The sequence below is a fragment of the Montipora foliosa genome, chromosome 14 (assembly GCF_036669935.1).
Source record: "Montipora foliosa isolate CH-2021 chromosome 14, ASM3666993v2, whole genome shotgun sequence".
Taxonomy (NCBI): domain Eukaryota; kingdom Metazoa; phylum Cnidaria; class Anthozoa; order Scleractinia; family Acroporidae; genus Montipora; species Montipora foliosa.
Genome location: NC_090882.1, coordinates 10,303,169 through 10,319,977, shown reverse-complemented (window position 1 = coordinate 10,319,977; position 16,809 = coordinate 10,303,169). Strand labels below are relative to the sequence as shown.

Here is a 16,809-nt window from a genome sequence, read left to right as displayed (position 1 = left end):
ACAAGATCTTGGTCATTGTTGCTATTGCCTCACATAGGCTCGAAGATGATTGTTTAAAAGACTTGCTAGCAATAATTCTACGAAAACCGTTCGCATCGATCCCCGATGGACCCCCGGCTCCCTTCGTTCGCAAGGCATCTTGCCTGACTATATCACCATTAATTTCTGAATAGAGTATGGTATTTACAATGGTAAAGGCAATGTATGAACAGAGCAAATGTGCTGTTGTAGACGGTTCTGGTAGTTACGACTGGTTTGATGTAACGACAGGGGTGAAACATGGCTGTTGCATGTCTGGATTTTTCTTTCTTCCAGTGATTGATTGGGTTATGAGAAGGACTATTGAAGGAAGGCGAACTGGGATAAGATGGCAATTCGCGAACAAGTTAGAGGATTTAGCCTTTGCTGATGATGTGGCTCTTGTTGCAAGTAGGATAGTGGACATGCAAACAAAGGCTGAAAATCTTAACATAAATAGGAAGACGACCGGGCTGAAGATTAAGTTCGGTAAAACAGTGGTAATGAAATGGAATGTTAATCCTGGAATAAAGATCCAACTAGAAGGGAGAGATATGGAAGAGGTAGAGAAGTTCGTATATCTTAGTGCTACAGTCACAACAACCGGTGGTGCCGGTGAGGATATAAGTGCCAGGCTGGGAGAAGCACACTGAAGCAGTCTTCTACAACTTAAAGGACACCTGGAGGAACAGTCAACTCAGCATAAACACCAAGTTGAGGATTTTTAGAGCTAGTGTACTGGCTCTCCTTCTCTATGGCATGGTTGCGAAACTTTGTCGAATGATTAAAAGCGACAAGACCAAGCTTAATGTTTTCCTCCACAAGTGCCTACGATCAATTCTGAAGCTTTACTGGCCTATGAAAATGACAAATGAAGAGATAAGATTTAATACGAATATGGAAAAGATCTCTCAGCAGATAAAACGTAGACGCTGGAAACTGATTGGGCATGTGCTGAGGAAACGTATAGATGAGAAAACGAGGATAGCCTTAACATGGACCCCAGAAGGAAGACGTAAGAGAGGTAGGCCGAAGGAGACATGGCGAAGAACGGTAGAGAGAGAACGAGGTGAACTTGGGTTCACCGGTAGTTGTGCGAAAGACCGAGAAGCTTGGAGAGAGAGAACGCAAGGCCCCATTTCCCTCGGAGGGAAAAGGACAAGATGATGAGGATGAAGATTTCAATTCCATAGATTCCAATGTTGCTCATCTGTTTCGACTAGCGCAGATCAATATTATGCAAGTTTGCCGACAGAGCTGAGGAGCTACACACTCGATGCCATTACGCCAATAATAATAATTATCATTATTAATATAGGTGGTTTTCACGTTACGTCATCGCCTCCATGTTGGTAGACGAAAACAAAAGATCTCTCATTATCCTCATTTGTTCGTCCCCCAGCAATTGTACAGTGTAGAGATATCTTCCCCCTCCTCCCCTCTCAGATCGAGATTTCCTGCACTTGTGTAAAGGCTCGTTTAAAAGGTTTCAACATTTGCTTCACCATGCATTCAACACTTTGTTGAACCAAATGTTGGGTGTGTTTGAACAGGTCGTCCAACATTGTTGAAAGCGTAAAAAATGTTGAAAGCTTGTTAAAGCGTGTTGAATCAAGTTTAAATTCGGTTCAAACTTTCATTCAACGTCGATTCAACTTTTCCTTTGTTCTCGAAAATGTTGGATGGTGTTGAAGCTGTTTGAACACTCTGTTCAACAATTGTAGAACACGCGCATGCTCACATCAGGCCGCAAAAGTCAATATGGCGTAGTTTATCTGGACGAGGGAGTCTGGTTTCTAGTTCTTAGTTCCTTTCAATCAAATTTCGCGAATAGCGCAATGTGGGAACCATTTGAACGGCCTCCGCTCAACTTTGTTTTTGCGTCCAACATTTGCCCAACGTCCGTTCAACTTTTGTTGACAAGGGATCATGAGAAAAAAGTTCGAAATTCTGTTAAATTAAGACTAAAAATGTAGTATCTTTGCAACAATTATTATTAGAAAGATATTTAATTTTGAGTGTAAAATAAACCAAAATAACTTTACCCGTGCATAAACTAATATTCATATTTTTTTGGTACGTTACAGAAAAAAAGGATACATTTTGATAGTGGTACTCAATCATGTAAGTACAAAAATTATTAATCACCATTGCACATCAGACAGAAACTTTTAAGATAGCACCATTTTGAGCCAATATATGGGCCCATAATTACGAGTTTTTCTGATCAGTGCTCGTTTCCTTGGAAACATTACTGTCAATACCCAACTGCTCTACCTCTCTTACCATCCTGTTTATAGGCTATGAATACCTTTATTGGGCTCAAAGGGGGAGGTGAATTGAAACTTTAATTGCATCATAAGCTAGATTTCATCACAATGAGAACGCAGCAGATTTTTCGTTCACGTTTATTGGTTCCCAATAAAAGGCCTGTTTGCTCGCTCGCAAACCATTATGTTCAATCAGAAATTGTAGAAGTACTGAAGCATTGTTTATTACATGGCTTATTAGCTGGGTGTTGCAAAATCACTAATATACTGAAACAAAACGAATCTCTTAGTTTTGAGTGAACAGCACTTCATAGTCGATTTCGTTGATCAAAACAAGAAGTTGTTTCATAAACATTAAAGTCCCAGTGATTTCTTCACAATCTCCTTGGCGACTTCATTAAACTTTTCTCGACTGTCCCTCCACATTTTCTGAAAAATAGCACAAGTAATGCTGTTAGTAAGAAGCATTTAACATGTATCCTGTGCAAGTAAAAACAAAGCGACTTAGGTTGAGAGGAGAAAACTGGTTACCCAGAGAAAACCTTCCAGGAGATGAGTGGAGAATAAATTAAAAAACGCAATCCACATATGGTGTTTTCCCTGCCACATTGTACTAGAGGACTCTTTTCTTCTTGCGTTCGCTGAGCTGAGAGACCTCTGCCATTGGTCGAAACTCACTTTGATCCAACCGCCGTAAACATCCTTGGACGGCACTCTTCAAACCACATGCCCAATGATATGTTCGCTGACTATGACTTGAGCCCGCTCTCTGTTACGTGAGCCCTCACAACATGAAGTATCAAGTGCGGTTAACACTTGTTTCCATATCTCAAAGTGCCCTTGGACGTGAGGGGCCTGGGGTGGCGGTAGGGGGTGAAGAGTACAATAGCTGAAACAACCCAAATCTTGACAAAATTGCTAACCTTAGGCCTAAACAATACGCTTTTAGATAATGTTTAGGCCTAAGGTTAGCATTTTTGTATGGGTTTGGGTTGCTTCAGTATTGTTGTTCCTGGCCACTCACGTCCAAGGGCACTTTGAGATATGGAAACAAGTCTTTACCATCAAGTGCAGGACATGTGAGGATTCGGTCGCTAACCGCCGCGGATGTTCAACACAGCGAGTTTCGACCCATGACAGAGGTCTTTTTTCCCCGTATTCGTCAGCCCAGCGAACACAAAAAGAAAAGAGATGTCTGCTAGCAGGGAAATGATGTTGAGTTTGGGAATCAAGCCAGAGTCTTACTGGTGGAGGGCAAGTACTCTGATCACTGCAATGACCCTGCTCAGGAATCCTCTGTGCATTTAGTGAATTCCTCCAGAACTTAAAACTGTAGTTCTTTTACGTAATAATAAAAACAATTATTAAATTCGCAAGCTCGGATAATGCATTTCGCGTGCTCTGATTGGTTCACTCAATCTCGGTTATCAGCTCATATACCTTAGTTTGACCTTATATGGTAAATGATTGCGCTAAGCGTCGCTAAGCTAAAAATTTATTCCCCGGAAAGCGAAATTTTTCTCTGAATAAAGCCAAAAAGGAAAACAAGTTTGGATCAATTCAGACGTTTAGAAGTACGCGAAAAGGCAAGAAATGTTCTTGTGATGAGCCTACGTCTGTCTGACCACAAGGTATTACACAACATCGCATCTTCGTCAAGTTTTTCCCATTTCGCTCGGATTTTTTCGCTTTCTTCCCTCGTATTTCGTACTTCCAAATTTTTGGAGTTAAAGGAATTTTATAAAACAATTATTCCATTTGTGCTTGTTGGATATGAGACTGGTTATAGCCAACTCGGCGATAGGCTCCTCGTTGGTTATTTACCATTTCATATCCAACGCGCGCTCATGGAATAATTGTTAATTATTCAGTATCTTCTAATGATCACTTGAGGCAATGGGCTCTACTTTTTATATTAATATTACATATATTAATATTAATGTGCTTTCCCACATCTGTTTACATTTTAATGCACATAGACCCAATGCATAAATGGCAGCCAAAAAAATACTATTTTTTTTATGTTCTAATTAGACTCACTAGCCTCGCTCTTAAGCAACATTTCTTTTGTATTTTGTACATGCAAACGAGGCTAGTGAGTCTAATTAGCACATAAACAAAACAATATTTTTTTGGCCGCCATTTATGCATTCGGTCAATGTCCTGCACCAAAATGTACGTGCCCAAAAGAGCATTACAAGGGAGTCAAGCGTCTCAGAGTCTGTTTGCACTGCAGTGGAATGTCCATGCAAATACCAGATCATCATCAGTGAACTTTTCTTCAATTCTTGGTTTGTATCTGACGTCACGGCCGCCATGTTGGTTGGTAAGAACAATAACCTGTACCTCCGCTGGGAACTAAACTTTATTATTATGCAAATTCTGCGAGAAGAAATTGTATTGTATTACCAACCAACATGGCCGCCATGTCACGTGGGTGCAAACCAAGAATTCACCAGTTATAATTACTCACAGAAGCATCTACATTTGCTCCACTTTCATCATTGGGTTCTGCAAGAAAGAATGGATTGAAACCATTTACTTTTGGAATTCCACGGTAGTTAAAAAGAAATATCATTTACAAAATCCAAAAGCTTTGGAACTTCCAGTCTTCTATGTAAAATAAAAACAGGTTTCTCACCTGCTAGCATACTGACTACAGACAAAAGAATTTTTTCAACAGACTGTACAGGACTCCATCTCTCGGCACTGCTCTCATAGCCCATAGGGTCGTCACCAGGTGCATGGAGTATGGAGATACACACTCTTCCATCTGGGTATACTGGCAAGTACAGACAAATACTTTGAAGAAAGAAGATTCGATCCTTTTTCCAAAATGAAGTTTTTCATTTTTACCATGTAATAAGAAACTAAAAGTTAAATATTGTGCTTGGAATCCATTTATAAAGGAAGCTGAATTGAAGTCTAAAAAGTAATGGTTGGTTGACTCGTACCACTTTTCCCGCTTTTAAATATGTAAGTTTGGAAATTTTATAGGATTATGGCACCTTAAGATCGATTGTAATTATTTGCCATTAATAATAACAATTTTAATTAAACGTTCAAAAGGAACGACGTTTCGACCATTCGACGGTCATCTTCAAGCTCAGGAAAAATTGTTGCTGCATATGTTTAGCAACAAAGCAACTCTAAGCCAATCAGAACTCATTTGAAAGTTATTAGTTACGACGTGGCGAGCGCTGCTTTATTTTGCTTTTTGAAAGCGAAACAAACTCGCCTTTAGTTCACTTTTCAAAGTCTTTCAACGCTAGTAGTTTTAAAAAGAATATGGCTACGGATTGATCATGAGTAATAAATTTTCATGACAAAATTGGAACCACAGAAAAAGTCCGGATAATTGAGGTCCGGATAATCGAGGTTCGACTGTAATTCTAAAAGAGGCTAATGAGATACTAACTAAAAACGATACAAGAAAATTACAGCGTCAATATTAAAAGAAACGCCAAAACAAACGCAAAAAGAAACGCAATTTCAACTTACCATTCGGGTGAAACATGTCACACGTGAACCTCATTTTTGGAGGACTCAATGGGTAATCAGGAGGGAATACTAGTCTTGTAGTAAATACACCACCTTCAAACGGTGTCCCTTCAGGTCCCCTAAAACAGAAAAACGGGTTCCATGCATAAATACATAGTTACCTAAAGTATACACATAGTGAGGCAGTGTGGCCCAGTGGTTGGAGAGCTTGCCTTGACATAGATCTGGAGATCCCGAGTTCAAGACCCGCTCTGACCACTCATTGAATTTGATCCTGGTAGTCCCTGGTTCAACTTCTCAGCTGCACTTGTAAATAGCCATTTGTAAATAGCCAGTTGGGATTCTAAACAGTTGTTGTTGTTCTGTTCTGTCTTTTCGTTGTGTTTCATTGGCCTTGAAAAGCCCCTATGGGGAGCGGTCAATTAAGTATGTATTGTATTGTATTAGTTGCTAGCACAGCTAATTTATTTGAGAAATATACACATCGATATAAAATACCAATAAAAATCGATAAAAACATTTTACAATCATAAATGGTATTAATAAATTTATTACAGTACTGTTTCTCATATACCAGTAAACTAAAAGGATCAATATGTGAGAATGTTATGTCTAAATTCAGGGAAGGAATCCGAGAGTGAGTTCTCCATTTTAGCTGCTAGATATGAAAACGAGTTAATTAGTAAGGATTTGTTTTATTTGAATTGCCGCAATTACCTCGTTTTGGTGGATCATTATAGTAACTTTATCGAACTGTAACCTTTGCGAAACACAATGGCCAGCACAGTCATCCCCGCTATGAAGAGAAATTTTGCGTGATACGGAGTTCCAAATGAATGCATAACTGATAACGACCCACAGTTTGACAGCAATGAATACTCACGTTTCACTCGCTAGTACGGATTTACTATGTTAAAATCTTCACCGTACGTATTATAGCCAAGGAAATGGCTTATCGAAGCACGGCTCAACAGGGACTCGACTCATCCCCTGCTCAGAGCCTAATGTCTCGCAGACTCAAGGGCATCATCCCTACTGCTACCAGTCAGCTTGCTTCACAAACATTGCCCTCCCATGTTGTTTTAAAACAATCATATTTAAGAAAAGAGAAAAAAGCCCAAGATACACTACGACAAGAGGGTGTCGAACCCACTCGAAGAGTTTGCACAAGGGGAAAAGCTCTATCTCAAACCCAGGCCTAAAAATAGGTAACAACCATGGATTTACGGAGAGGTAGTCGGAAAGCCTACGCCGCAATCTTGTATAGTGAACACACCATTAGGACCAATCAGCTGTAATCACGCACAGATCAGAAGGGCCAATTAAGGCAGAGCCAGTTCACGGACATAGCACACTCAAGGACCAGCTCGAAGTTGCAACCATCCCTTCGGAAGGAAACCAAGACAGACAACCGCAACCAACCAACAATGAATCAACTGAGAAAACAATCCTCAGTACACCTCAAGCTGAATCAGAAATGGTGTTTCCCTGAAAGACTGAATGTAGACCACGCCGCTAACAACGAGAAAGGAAATGGTCCTTAAGATTCAAAGACTATGTCAAGTAGACTAATGGGCAATGATCGCTTGGAGACAATTTAAGATTACACTATGATGCTAGCTATCTTTTGCTTTCCAAAAGAGAAGGGGTGCTGCACAACAGTGTAATCAACACTTTGCACTCAGCACTGTCCTGCACTAGCATTTAATCAACACTTTCCCGCTTCGCACATATTCAAGCATGTGTGTAACCCGCATGTATTTAAGTTGTAATAAGTGCATTAAAATTCAGTTTTTGACTGCTCGTAACAGAGTTGTCAACATAAGCACCCATTTCAAATAGCACTGATAAACACTATTTAAGTCTAAGAACACATTTAAAATGGTTAGCTTTCAATAACTTCGACTTAGGGTTAGTCTGCGGTCTGCAGTCTGCAAGTGTCAGACACAGCATTCCAGGTAAGGCATTAGCACGCATTATAGTGATTGGTGTAATCACTTATTTACATGTACAGTGTTTAGTCGAAAACAATAATTTGGTTATTGGGTCAAGAATAAAAGCATGTTGGGAACTTGGGGTACAATGGTGACATTTTTACCGAAAAGTCGATCTCGCAGTATAAAGAGAGGAATGTTGGAGCTTCCATTGGTTGCTGGGCATTTTCTGTGCATGGAGTGGGCACATTTGACAAATGTGTTAACAATTTTCTGACTGATTTCTGCATTATTTCTGACGCTGTTTCCTGAGAAGAGTTTGCCGTTGTTGTAAAGCCATTTCTTTTGAGTTGTAATTCTTTTATTCCCATTTTTTTAATTGTTTCGACTCAGATCGATCCTTGTTTCCTGAAAGGCCGGGTTGTTTCCGTTTTTTCCTTCAAGAAATGTTTGGCTTTGTTGTAAAAATCATCTTCTAAATAACAACTTATTTCGTAAGTCTTTTGTCTGCAGGAAACTTTTCAATTATTCCTCTATTTCTCTGTAGAAATTGATTTCTTTTAGACTCTGCCATATTTACCACACTTGGATAAAGCAAAGTTTTGACCAAGAGTGTCCTGGGCTGAATGATAAAATGTAAATTAATCAATAGCACGAGTTGCTTGCATGGTCAAGTGGATAAGAGAGTTCAAGTTCAACTTCTGGTGACTGTGCAGAAAAGTCTTGAGAAATATGAAACATTTACGAGTACCAGGGGGTAGGTAGAAGTGGTATTCAAGGGTGGGGGGGAGGGGGGATCAATCCAAATTTCCCATTCTGAACGTGTTGGATACTGCAACGGCTGCAGTCCCTTTTTACACTTCTCTTCCCAAGCCTCCCTTGGTCATTTTATTTGTTTGCGCGACAAAACATGACACTGCCTCAGAAAAGAGGGCCACTCAACTGATTTGTGAAGGGACTGCTCACAGTCTAGCAACATGGCTTCTTAATTTGTTTGGAGCAAGACTGTCTGTCTTTCCTGATTTGAGAGGAAATTGAGATATTTCATTTATAACCAGAAGGGACTGGAGCCAAAAGTGCTGCCATGGTTACCTCATACTCTTCACTATCTTGCACCTTTCTTATGGGTTATTTCAAAGCCAGATTTGAATAATATCGCTGTAATATTTACAGAGATATTCTTGATTTTGTGATCCATCACTGATGATGTCATCAATTTGCAAATTTGCAGAACACAAAAACTCAAATATCTCTGAAAGGGAAAAAGATTCTTCAAAACGGAAAAGGCCAATCAGTATTTTGAAAAGCCTTGAAAAATAGGCATTAAAAAGGCATAGGCACGTTAAATATCCCTCAAGAACAGCTCAAATACAGTATTGCAACAAAATAAAAAATTTCTAACACAATCATGTACAGCAAATGAATGGATACTCAAGATGCCCAATAGAGAATAAATAGAATTGTACAAAAAAATGTTATCCCACACATCTGCCATAATCTGTTTGACTTTTTCATGGTTAAATAATTCTCCACATTCTCTTCTCCTGCAACATGATTTTGCTAAACTACATGTAATTGCTTACGTTATTAATGCTTCCCATTCAAAAAAGTTCTCTTCAGTTAGTGGGCCTAAAAGTAAAAACAACAAGAACAACAGCAATAAGTTTGCCAAACCGCTTGCTATGCAGGCTAGAAAGACAGTGACCAAAAAAAAGCAAAAAATAGGAACTTGACGCCCTGTTAAAGAGAAAACTTGTTCTGGAAGTGCGAATGTGACATGTATTTGTCATTATGGCCCTTTAATCATGAATTTTGTGACAGTCCCTACCCTGCTTGTTGATGACTCTATTAACAGGGTTCCAATCATTAGTTTCCAAATCAGGTCTACAGTATGTCACATTAGCTTTAAGCCACGTGTCACAAAAGTCATGTATTTAATCAAACAGGAAACCCAGTGTTCAGCCAATTTTTTTAGGCTTATTGATGACAGGGTTCCAATCATTAGTTTCTAAATCAGGTCCATGTCACATTAGCTTTAAGCCATGTGACACATGTATTTAATCAAACAGGACACCCAGTGTTCAAGGAATTAGTTTAATAAGCAGGTTATCCAAAGACATCATTAAGCAGTACCAGTGGGTCTCTACGCTTCTCCATAATTTGCCTGTCAGGTTGACTATAGCTTTGTTGGATTTTTTATAATTGACCTGCTTCTCTGTATTGCAAACACTTGATAACAATAATATTGAAAAGAATACCTGCCAAAATGCCCTCAGGGGAGTTCAAAGTCAGCTCTGTGAAGGAAAAAAAATATCAACTTTTTTATCAGTTGAATTTATCAACTGAGTTGATAAGGTAAACTGACCACCACAAAGAAGTTTCAAAGCTGATGTTTCGCATGTCAGTCCTTCATTGGAGCAAATTAGGGAATTAAGCGTTGTTACATGTAGGTGGGGATACGGCCATGTGAAAGAAAGCATTCATTAATTCTGTGGGAAGTGGGGGGGTGGGGGGAGAAGTCCTCATTGACCCATTGATCCATTGAGGGTAAGACTACAATAGAATCTCATACATTGTAGTACAGGTAATAATCTTTTGCCGATAGGAAAGTCCTTTAACGGGAACCTCTACTAAAACAACAAAATAATTTTAAGCCACAGAACATATCATAATATTTGCAATTAAAAATTTTCAAAGTTTTTCCAGTGAAAGCATTAGTGAATTTCAAAAACGCTTGTTTTGGCTTTCAAATTTCATGGGGCCGCCATCTTGAATATTTGTGATGTGTCATGGTTGCCCTATTGTTCTGACACAAAGAGCGATTGTTCTGGAACAATAGGGCAACCACGACAGTCACAATTATTCAACATGGCGCTGCCCGGGAAATTTGAAAGCCAAAACAAGCGTTTTGAAATTCTTTTTTTTTTTCGGATACAAACGCTTTCATTGGAAAAAGTTCGAACAATTTTAATTGTAATCATTATGTTCTGTGGTATAAAGTTATTTTGTTGTTTTGGTGGAGGTTCCCTTTAAAAAGTAAATTCCTCTTTTCAAAAGTGGGGGGGGGGGTGGGGGTGGGGGTGGGGTGAGGGTGGGGGTGGGGGAATAAGGACCTCCAGCTGCAGTACCTGCCTCTACACATACTTCAGCTACAGTACCACAGCCACTACACATGCTACAGATTACTACAGCTACTACACGTACTACAGTTACTAAGGGTACTTCACATACGACAGCTGTACTATCGTCATTGGAGCAGTGTCATGTCACCTACCTTCGTGAACTGCATCGAACTGTAACAATCGGAGAGTTGAAAAGCTCGAAATAAATAAAGGTATGTATATCTAAATGCCTGAACGTGTTGATAGAGTATCAAATGTGACCAATACATAAATTTTAAGTACTCCATAGGGTACTCCATGGAGCAGGGTCACTCGTTTTATCCTCTCCGTGAAGGAGGGTCTAGCTTTCAGTGTTTTGGCTTTCATAAATAAGTTTGTCTGCCGTTGCATCCCTTAATATTTTGTTCTTACTTACGTTTGTACTCAGCCATGAGTCTTTTAAGAGCTGCCCCTGCCATAATAATGTTCAATCCTTCTAATTTACATTTCAGTCAATTCTTGGTGATCCAAGTTATTGGAGCCTGCTATGCTTCGGCCAGTAGCTTTTGCCTCCAATGTAGTGATACGTTGTATATGATTACGTCAAATGACAAAATGGCGGCCGTGAGAAACGAATCTCAGCTTCTTCCCCTCGGTAAGGTTTGATTAGTTTTGTGCGTTTTTGTCAAAAGCAACACTGTACCACACTTGAATCAGTTCGGATTTCATGTTAGAAATATATATTATTTCAAAAACCTTTTTGGCTTGTTTCGTAAGATTTCATTTCGTGGAAGCGTGGTCCAACAGTGTCCACAAGCTTCTACAGTCTGTAACAAAATTCCTGGGAACAGTACTGGAGTAGGAGATCGAATAGATTCATGTTGTGTAAAAGGTTGTGATTTCTTTGGTTGCAATGCTTATCCTCTTCTGAGTTGCCTGAAAAAGTAGAATCTTGCAAAGACCTTTCAGGAATTTTGCCTTGTGACAGTTCCATTCCAGATCTTTAGAAAATAGTGTTCTGGCTTAAGACCTTGACACCGATGGACACCGGGAAAAGGGTCAAAGAGGAAAAGGCTGGACTAGCAGGGCAGTTGATCAAGGCCTTACTGTTGGTGAAGCTGATATATTATGCGTAACATTCGTAAAGTACATGTATGCAGGAAGGGAAAGCCATGCTGGAAGCATCATGAGGAAGCCACCATAGTACCAATTTACGAACAGAAACAGAACCCAAGGGAATGTGGAAATTACAAGGGAATCCAGCTGGGGGAAAAACAATTAATGAAGATATTTGAGAAAATTCCAGACCAAAGACTAAGACATTATCACAGTTAATGACATGCAGATAGTGAAAGGAGACCTATTCAGTTGCTCTGTAGATCAAGAAAAGGCATATGACAGAGTTCCAAGGAAGCTAGTGTAGCGGGTTCTCCACTAGAAGAATCCACTAAGCAAGTTTGTCAGGCTTGTAAGAGCCACATGTACGTACAGTGTACAGTTTATAGGAATGGTAAAGACACCATACTAGTTTAGTTTGGATTGTTGGACTACTTCAGCGGTTGGCATTAAGCCCGTTCCTGTTTGTTGCTGTTGTAGATAACTATTTATTATCATCAGTGGGGACAGGGTGTGCCCTGAAAACATTGTTTACAGATGATCTTTCTTTGATGGAGGAAATTAAGTGAAAAGGAGCTGCAAAGGAATAGTGGCAGAGATGACAGGAGAGTCTACAGAAAAATGGCCTCAAAGTTTATCTTGTGAACTACTGAAGGTCAGAGATCCAGAAACAAGTAGAAAAATTCAAATACCCAGGAGTCATGCACAGTGAGGATGGGAATTCAAGGTCAACAACATTTGTGTAAGAATTATACAAACATGATGAAAATGGAGGCAAGTCTGAGGGGTCACAAATGACAAATGCATCTACAGCTGTATTAGGAAACTCAAAGTTAATGTATGATACCATGATTCAGCCAGTGCTGCTTTACAGGCTAGAAACATTATGGGCCTGAAAACGAAGGAAGAAAAACGTCAGGAAATGATAGAGACAAGAATGCTCACAATGACATTTCAGTTAAATGAGACTACAAGTGTAAGATGAAGTGAGCATTTGGAGTGAGTTGAAGCTTTAGATGAACAGCTTCATCTGGAAGGTGGAAGGGAGAAGAGGCAGTATAAGGGAGAAAAGGCAGGGGGAGGCAAAAGATTAGATGGAGGGAGAATGAATAATAATAATTATTATTATTATAAAGGAGGAGATGTGGGAGTTACATGTTGACCTAACTACAGTATGAGGGAAACAATGGATAGAATAAAGCAAAAGGCAAAGGATGCAGGCAATCAACACTCAGTAGTGATGCATGGTGGAGTGGCAGTAGTAGAATTGACTCAAAGATTTTTTTTTTGTCTGATTTTATCCTGCCTTAAGCTTCATTGGTTTGATTAGCTAAATTAGCAGAGAACTTGGGCCTTTTACGCTACAAAGTGACTAATTAGCTATTAATCATTAAAGCCTTGTATTGTCTCCCTTGTAGAAGATAAATATATCTGACCAGAAAAAAATGTCTGCTTGGGGTGGGTTTGAATTTGGAGTGGCTTCATGGCTACTATTGTAACCAGTACTGCCTTTTCTTGTGCAACACTCAAGGAACTTAGGAAATGTAGGTCACTTCTCTTCTTGTTTTTAACTGGTGAGAGACCAGGGGTGGGTAGTGAAAAGTAACATGTTCATGGAATTTTTTTTTTTTTGACATCCCTGAAAAGCCATAATTACACCGTATCACCAACCAAACAATGTGTATCTCATTGGGAGGCACGTGGAAGGAAAATTCATTTCTCCTGCATCTGCATGACATTAGAACTGATGTTTTAAGAAATTTAATGTTCGAAACCCAAACTTATAGACTGCTGCCTTAGTGGCATCCATGTTAATATTAATTTGAGCCACATTTGGTGAACAAAGTGTGAAGGACTTACTTTGTATTCCTTCTTTTTACCAGAACTGATAGACAAGTGCATTGGATCTCGAATTCACATTGTCATGAAAAGTGACAAAGAAATTGTTGGAATACTTTTGGGTTTTGATGACTATGTCAGTATCCTTGCTATACATGTAGCTACATGTTTGTGATTCAAGTAATCTTATGAAAATTCAAACTGCAAAGCTTTGTGATTCAATGTCATCGATATATCCAGCCTTAAAAAGCAAATTATTTGTAAAAGAGAAATTTACTTATACCTAAGATCATCTTCTTCAAAAGGTACATGTTGATTTACTGTTGTCCAGATGTTTTTCTTTATAGTGCACTGGACTTCTATGCTGGAAGTCACAGGTCACAGACCCCGACTGGACCAACACTGAGGGTATTTAACATTAAATAACTGTGGAGAAAATTATTTCTTTGTAATCATTCTATCCGCAATTGGTAAGTGTTCACAGATAAGGACACAACCATAGACCCTGTCTTACGACACTTGTTTGTCAATAATTCTGTGGGACGTTAAAGAACCCACACTCTATTTGAGAAGAACAAACAAACTGTTTAAAGATACCCTGTACAGGAAACTGTCACATCTTCAACAAGCCCGAAACATGTAAGTAAATCTCGTGTCATCAATCACCATCATCATCAGTGCCGATCCAAAAACAATACAGGACAAGAAAGTTTGTCCACTCATTCGCAGAAACCAACAGCAAATTAATGGTCTTGACATTAAGTAAGTGGTCTGATTTGGAAAGGTTACAAAAATGGAAGTAATTTGCTTGGATAAGTCAAGTGTCAAGTCAGCATCTTTGAGTACACTTTTGAAGGCCAAACACATTACCTTTTATAATTTTTTGTTGACTTTGAAGTGAACCCAGTGACACCTAGGAGTGAGACTTAATCTAACATCGGATGATTTTACTCTTCAATGGGGGGTGGTTTAAGGGTTTTAAACAACCGCTACATCTACTCAAAAACTGTCCCCTTTAAATTAATTGCCAGAAAAAATTCATTTATTTTTACTCCTTGACTTTTCTCAGACATTGTTTTGGAAGATGTTACAGTATTGTAAGTATCATTGTTAACCTGAGCAGACCGTTTTTTTCAGTCGCTAGGAAGCCCAAAATTTTCCTTGTGTACACGTACGAGGTATGTCATTTTTATTCACAGTGAGAATACACCAGAGGGACGCAGAATGACCAAATTAGACCAGATTCTTTTGAATGGAAACAACATCACAATGGTATAATTTATTCAGTCAAGTTTTTTGGAAGTTTATCACTGAGTGTCTTTGTTGTGAATTGTTTAATACCTAATATTAAAATCTGAGTTTTTATTTTCAGCTTATTCCTGGTGGAGAGTATCCTTTAAAATTACACTTAGAATGACTTAAAGGGGCTAGGTCACGCTATTTTAGGCATTTTCAGCACTGATCGAATGGTCATAGAATTAACTAAAATATCAAAATAGCTGTTCAAAACTATAGAAGAACTCTAACATTACCTAAAATAGCGTGACCTAGCCCCTTTAACAACAATAACTTTATTTTACTTCTTGGCCTGTTGACAAGGTTACAGTAATTAAAATAAAATATTTTTAAATATTTTTAAATTAAAATTTATTACTGAAATACAAAATAACAAGTTAGAAATTAAAACAAAACGAAAATGTCAGAAGTCTGGACTACCCAAGTAGGTGTCAATCTAATCAAGTGGGGAGCCCAGGACTAAAATTTAATTGCTGTTTACAATGCATTTAAAGCTAATTAACCTAGTAATTATAAAAATGAATAAAGAAAGCTTCCTACAATAAACTAATAATTAAAAATTGTTAAGTAAGATTTAAACTATGTTTGATAATTGGAATAAAGTTGAGATTGTCTACTTGTTATAACTATTAAGTTTAAGAGATTTAATATGATTTTTAAAAGCCCATAGGGAAGAAATATTCTTTGAAGATTTGTCTAAGGAATTCCACAACCAAGAACTGCTACTTTGAAGTGACCTTAGACCATATTGAGCAGTGTTAGTATGTTAAAGAAATAAGTTATCATTAGTTGACTGTCGAGTTGAATAGGAGTGAATAGAAGACATGTGCTTTGAAAATAATCATTAAAGATTGGTGGCAGTAACGAGTGAAGCCAGGAATAAACAAAATCAAGAATCTGAATTTCAATTACATCAGTTAATTTTAGTCTATGCCTTCACAATTTCTCAATAAATAGACCTAATCGGCTAACTCAATGTTGTACCCAATTCAAATCTCCTGGGACTAAGATTCTTTGTGTTTTGTATTTGCATGATAATATAACATTCATATTTAAATGATATGGTCAGGAAATACCTGGAACAAAACGTTTTATTCCCAAAGGGTTTGAATTGGGTACAACATTGAGTTAGCCGATTAGGTCTAACAAAATTACTTAAATCTTTTGCAATTCAACGCACAGAGCTGACTTTACATGAGGTTCAATCATGCAAGTTTTTGACTAAAAAAAAAAACAAAAGTATTGGATTTGGATAGTTGTAACAACCCCAGTCAATCATCATCATTACATTGAAAAACTCTGTTTTTGGTCTGGTTGAAATGTGGCCAGAGATAACCAAAGTGAAAGGTGTGATAGCAAGTCACAGTTTTCTCAGCATTCACAGCTAAATGGGAAGGAATGTTCATTTGGTGAAATTTCTAAGGTATTCTTTGACTAAGGTAATTCAAAGGTAAGCCACAGGATAAACCGATTGATAAGCAATTTGCGGAAACTGTGGTCAGGATTCCCTTTCACCTATTTTCTTCTTTTCATTCCTTAACTGATTTTCAGGGGTCCGGAGATCTGATAGCAGTAGTAACAGAAGGGAACAGCTTGCATTTCATTCTGACTTGGACATGCATCCTTAAGTGTACATATCATGCTGTAGAACTTAAAAATACCTCTGTATTTCATGATGAAATAAATTCTTATTTCTATTATAATTAATAAAAGAAATGATCTTAAATTTTGTCT

At 38.4% G+C, this 16,809-nt stretch overlaps 3 protein-coding genes across 4 annotated transcripts; 2 read left to right on the top strand and 1 right to left on the bottom strand.

Moving 5' to 3' along the window:
- Positions 1 to 188: 188 nt before the first annotated feature.
- On the top strand, positions 189 to 671 carry LOC137984419 (uncharacterized). The gene has a single exon (XM_068831597.1). It carries the CDS (start codon positions 189 to 191, stop codon positions 669 to 671), a length of 483 nt encoding a protein of 160 aa, XP_068687698.1.
- Positions 672 to 2,408: 1,737 nt separating this feature from the next.
- On the bottom strand, positions 2,409 to 11,381 carry LOC137984272 (ubiquitin-conjugating enzyme E2 G2). Its single transcript, XM_068831389.1, has 7 exons — positions 11,261 to 11,381; positions 9,982 to 10,017; positions 9,307 to 9,352; positions 5,790 to 5,908; positions 4,930 to 5,070; positions 4,762 to 4,799; positions 2,409 to 2,717 (listed from the first exon to the last, which is right to left on the bottom strand). Exons 1-7 carry the CDS (start codon positions 11,301 to 11,303, stop codon positions 2,643 to 2,645), a joined length of 498 nt encoding a protein of 165 aa, XP_068687490.1. The 5' UTR covers positions 11,304 to 11,381; the 3' UTR covers positions 2,409 to 2,642.
- A 33-nt stretch (positions 11,382 to 11,414) lies between these two features.
- Positions 11,415 to 16,801, top strand: LOC137984273 (U6 snRNA-associated Sm-like protein LSm5). Of its 2 annotated transcripts, XM_068831391.1 has the most exons (6): positions 11,417 to 11,479; positions 13,824 to 13,919; positions 14,849 to 14,876; positions 14,979 to 15,051; positions 15,152 to 15,168; positions 16,627 to 16,801. In XM_068831391.1, exons 1-6 carry the CDS (start codon positions 11,419 to 11,421, stop codon positions 16,640 to 16,642), a joined length of 291 nt encoding a protein of 96 aa, XP_068687492.1. In that variant the 5' UTR covers positions 11,417 to 11,418; the 3' UTR covers positions 16,643 to 16,801. The 2 variants fall into 2 exon arrangements, with proteins under 2 accessions (XP_068687491.1, XP_068687492.1); XM_068831390.1 differs by lacking the exon at positions 16,627 to 16,801 and having other exon boundaries at positions 11,415 to 11,479; positions 15,152 to 15,201.
- Positions 16,802 to 16,809: the final 8 nt, after the last annotated feature.

What these genes read in the sequence shown, in the direction of transcription:
- LOC137984419 (XM_068831597.1), top strand. Translation starts at nt 189, where the DNA reads ATGGTAAAGGCAATGTATGAACAGAGCAAATGTGCTGTTGTAGACGGT.
- LOC137984272 (XM_068831389.1), bottom strand. Translation starts at nt 11,303, where the DNA reads ATGGCAGGGGCAGCTCTTAAAAGACTCATGGCTGAGTACAAAC. An exon ending in CCCTGAGGGCATTTTGGCAG is followed by an intron (nt 9,353 to 9,981) that starts GTATTCTTTTCA and finishes TTTTACTTTTAG; the next exon opens with GCCCACTAACTGAAGAGAAC. An exon ending in TGTAGTCAGTATGCTAGCAG is followed by an intron (nt 4,800 to 4,929) that starts GTGAGAAACCTG and finishes TCTTTCTTGCAG; the next exon opens with AACCCAATGATGAAAGTGGA.
- LOC137984273 (XM_068831390.1), top strand. Translation starts at nt 11,419, where the DNA reads ATGATTACGTCAAATGACAAAATGGCGGCCGTGAGAAACGAATCTCAG. An exon ending in ATCTCAGCTTCTTCCCCTCG is followed by an intron (nt 11,480 to 13,823) that starts GTAAGGTTTGAT and finishes TCTTTTTACCAG; the next exon opens with AACTGATAGACAAGTGCATT. An exon ending in GGGTTTTGATGACTATGTCA is followed by an intron (nt 13,920 to 14,848) that starts GTATCCTTGCTA and finishes GACTTTTCTCAG; the next exon opens with ACATTGTTTTGGAAGATGTT.